At 35.7% G+C, this 2,596-nt stretch overlaps 1 protein-coding gene across 1 annotated transcript; it reads right to left on the reverse strand.

The window, feature by feature from the left end:
• Nucleotides 1-1,558: 1,558 nt before the first annotated feature.
• Nucleotides 1,559-2,088, reverse strand: LOC118019306 (ATP synthase-coupling factor 6, mitochondrial-like). Its single transcript, XM_035018347.1, has one exon. It carries the CDS (start codon nucleotides 2,028-2,030, stop codon nucleotides 1,704-1,706), a length of 327 nt encoding a protein of 108 aa, XP_034874238.1. The 5' UTR covers nucleotides 2,031-2,088; the 3' UTR covers nucleotides 1,559-1,703.
• Between the last annotated feature and the right edge of the window lie 508 nt (nucleotides 2,089-2,596).

Here is a 2,596-nt window from a genome sequence, read left to right on the forward strand (position 1 = left end):
CCAATTTCTTACCCCAAGTCCCATTAAGACTTCCAGAAGCTTTGTACAGTCTCTTCAAAACTGACAAATGCTGCACAGGCAAAGGGCATTGATGTTGTTTACATAGGAGCTTCACTTTACTCTGGGATCTTGTCTCTTGAGGTCTTTGCTAATTTGGTAAGCTTTCTGATACCTTAAAACAAATGGTTTGAGACATTTTATGCATTTTATAATTGTCCTTGGCAGGGGTGTTGGCCTGCAATAAACTTACTTACCATTACTGGTAGAAATCTCTTACCATAGCATTTTGTTTTTCTCTGATATGCTCACAGTATTTTCTATTTCCTTCTCTGTTTTATTCCTTTTTATCATCTTTGACTTTGTCTTCCTTGTTTCAAATCTATTTTATTGAGATTCTGTCTTAGGGTGTTTTTATTCCTTTAGCCTTACTCTTCTAGTGAATTCATTTGCACAAATAAGTCTCAAATCTATTTCTGTAAGGCATGCTTTTTTGTTTGATCACTCTATATGTTTACCTACTTTTCTCTTAAAAACAGTGCATTGATGAAAAGTAGGGGCATTGGAGTCATATGAGCTGGAGTTAAATCTTGATTTCATAAATTACTAGCTGTGTCCCTTTGGTCAAGCTATTCAGTCTCTTTGAATCTCAGCTTCTCCATAAAAATATGGAAATGATATGAATATGACTATTATGAGGATTAAATAAGGCTATATTTATATTTTTTAATATCCATAATATATATATATATATATGCTTGATGTATATAAAAATGCCTGGCATAAGCCTGACACAAGGTAAGCACTTAAAAATGTTAGCTATTATTATTCTAAATACCCACTGAAAGGGCATACAGAAGTAGGTATTAGGAGTTCAAAAATACAATATCTTTAGTATAATACCTCCCATTCCTACTGGAGATATTTCCATTAACATGTCTCAATAATTCTTAAGCTAAATATGTCAAAACTGAAATCTGTGCTTTCTTGACACAGAATCAATCATTCCTGATATTACCAGTGACACCTCTATATATTCAGCTCTCTGAAATACCAAACAGAATAATTTTACACTTCCCCCAGCCCTCTGTTGTGTCTATCACCATCTCTAGCCAATTATTTTTCTCTAATGTTTCTGCTTCTTCCTTTTCTTTCTTCTTCCTACACTTTTATTCTACTACTAGGCCTCTCTCACTCAGTGCAAAGGTAACCTTACCTAGTTTTTCTTAATCATCCAGGCTTTTGCCCACTCACCTGTTATATCCTGCACCTGAGTATGAGAATTATCCTGTAACACAATTCCATCACTTACTCCCCTGCTTAGCTTTACAAAATTTCTCTCCAATATCAATGATATCAAATCCCAACTCTTTAGGTTGGCATGTAAAATACTTTAAAGGCTTACCCAGTGGTTCTCTTCATTCCCATATCACCAAGATTAGTTCTCACAAATGAGAAAGAAAAATCTGAAGATGGTAATAAAATCTAATCTGAGCATACCTAGCACCTAAATCTTGGTCTCTAATCGCTGTTCTTCAATAGAAGGAATCATATCTTCTTCTTTTTTTGCACACCCAACATCACCAAATAATTTATTTGGAATCAGAATTAAAAGAACACTTGACAGCTGAGAAATGTATGTTTATTCTGATACAGTTGTACAACTAATCTAGGACAAATTACCAAATTAAGTTTACATTCTTTCTTCAGGACTGGGGTTTTTCGATGACTTCAAATTTAGGATCTTCAAATTTGAAGTCCGGGAACCTATTCATGTCTGCTTTACCATACATTTGCTTAAGCTTAAAAAGCTCCCTCTCTAGGTCTTGCTGGTACTCTGGGCCAGTATCAGTGGGTCCTCCAGATGCCTGTTGCTTAGTTCTGTATTCTCTAATCTTGTCCACGAAGAGTTTCTGTACAGGATCAAGTTCCTTATTAAATGACACTGCTGTAACACCAATGTTCCTCCTCAAATGAACTGAGACTGCAGACTGAATGAGAGAGGAAAACCTGAAGAGCCTCTGAAGAATCATGGTGATTTTGTTACTTGCACTCAGTCCCGAGCTGCCAGAGCCTCCGTGGCTGCCACCGTTCTCAGGAATCACATCTTCTTGAAGAAGTATTTGATTCCAGGGCTAGGGCAAGAAATACGCAAGATGAACCTAGGATAGCATGTTATGCTAGAAAGCAAGGAAATGATTTAAATAAATGAACCTTGTCAAAAGAATACAGGATCCAACCTGAGGGACCTCCCAGTGGTCAAAGGTGGAATAATTCAAGCCACAAAATTAATAATAGTAATAATAATATTGGATTTAACCCATGGAATAAACCAATATCCATAATCCATGCATATATACATAAATAAATAAGTAAAGGAGAAGAGACAGCTCTTTCTCACAATGGTATTCCAATCAACAAATGTAGAAGAAAAGAGAGAAATAGAGAACCATCATTAGGCAAACACTGCACTAATAATGTCAGACAAGATCTACCAATGGATACTAAAATTAGGGAGCAATTATTTGAGGAAAAATAAGAATTGCCTAGTCTCAAGCAATCTTCCCCACCCCTAAATACTTTCAACTACAAAGGAAAA

This window comes from Mirounga leonina, unplaced genomic scaffold (genome assembly GCF_011800145.1).
Source record: "Mirounga leonina isolate KUSES-001 unplaced genomic scaffold, KU_Mleo_1.0 Mir_108, whole genome shotgun sequence".
Lineage (NCBI taxonomy): Eukaryota > Metazoa > Chordata > Mammalia > Carnivora > Phocidae > Mirounga > Mirounga leonina.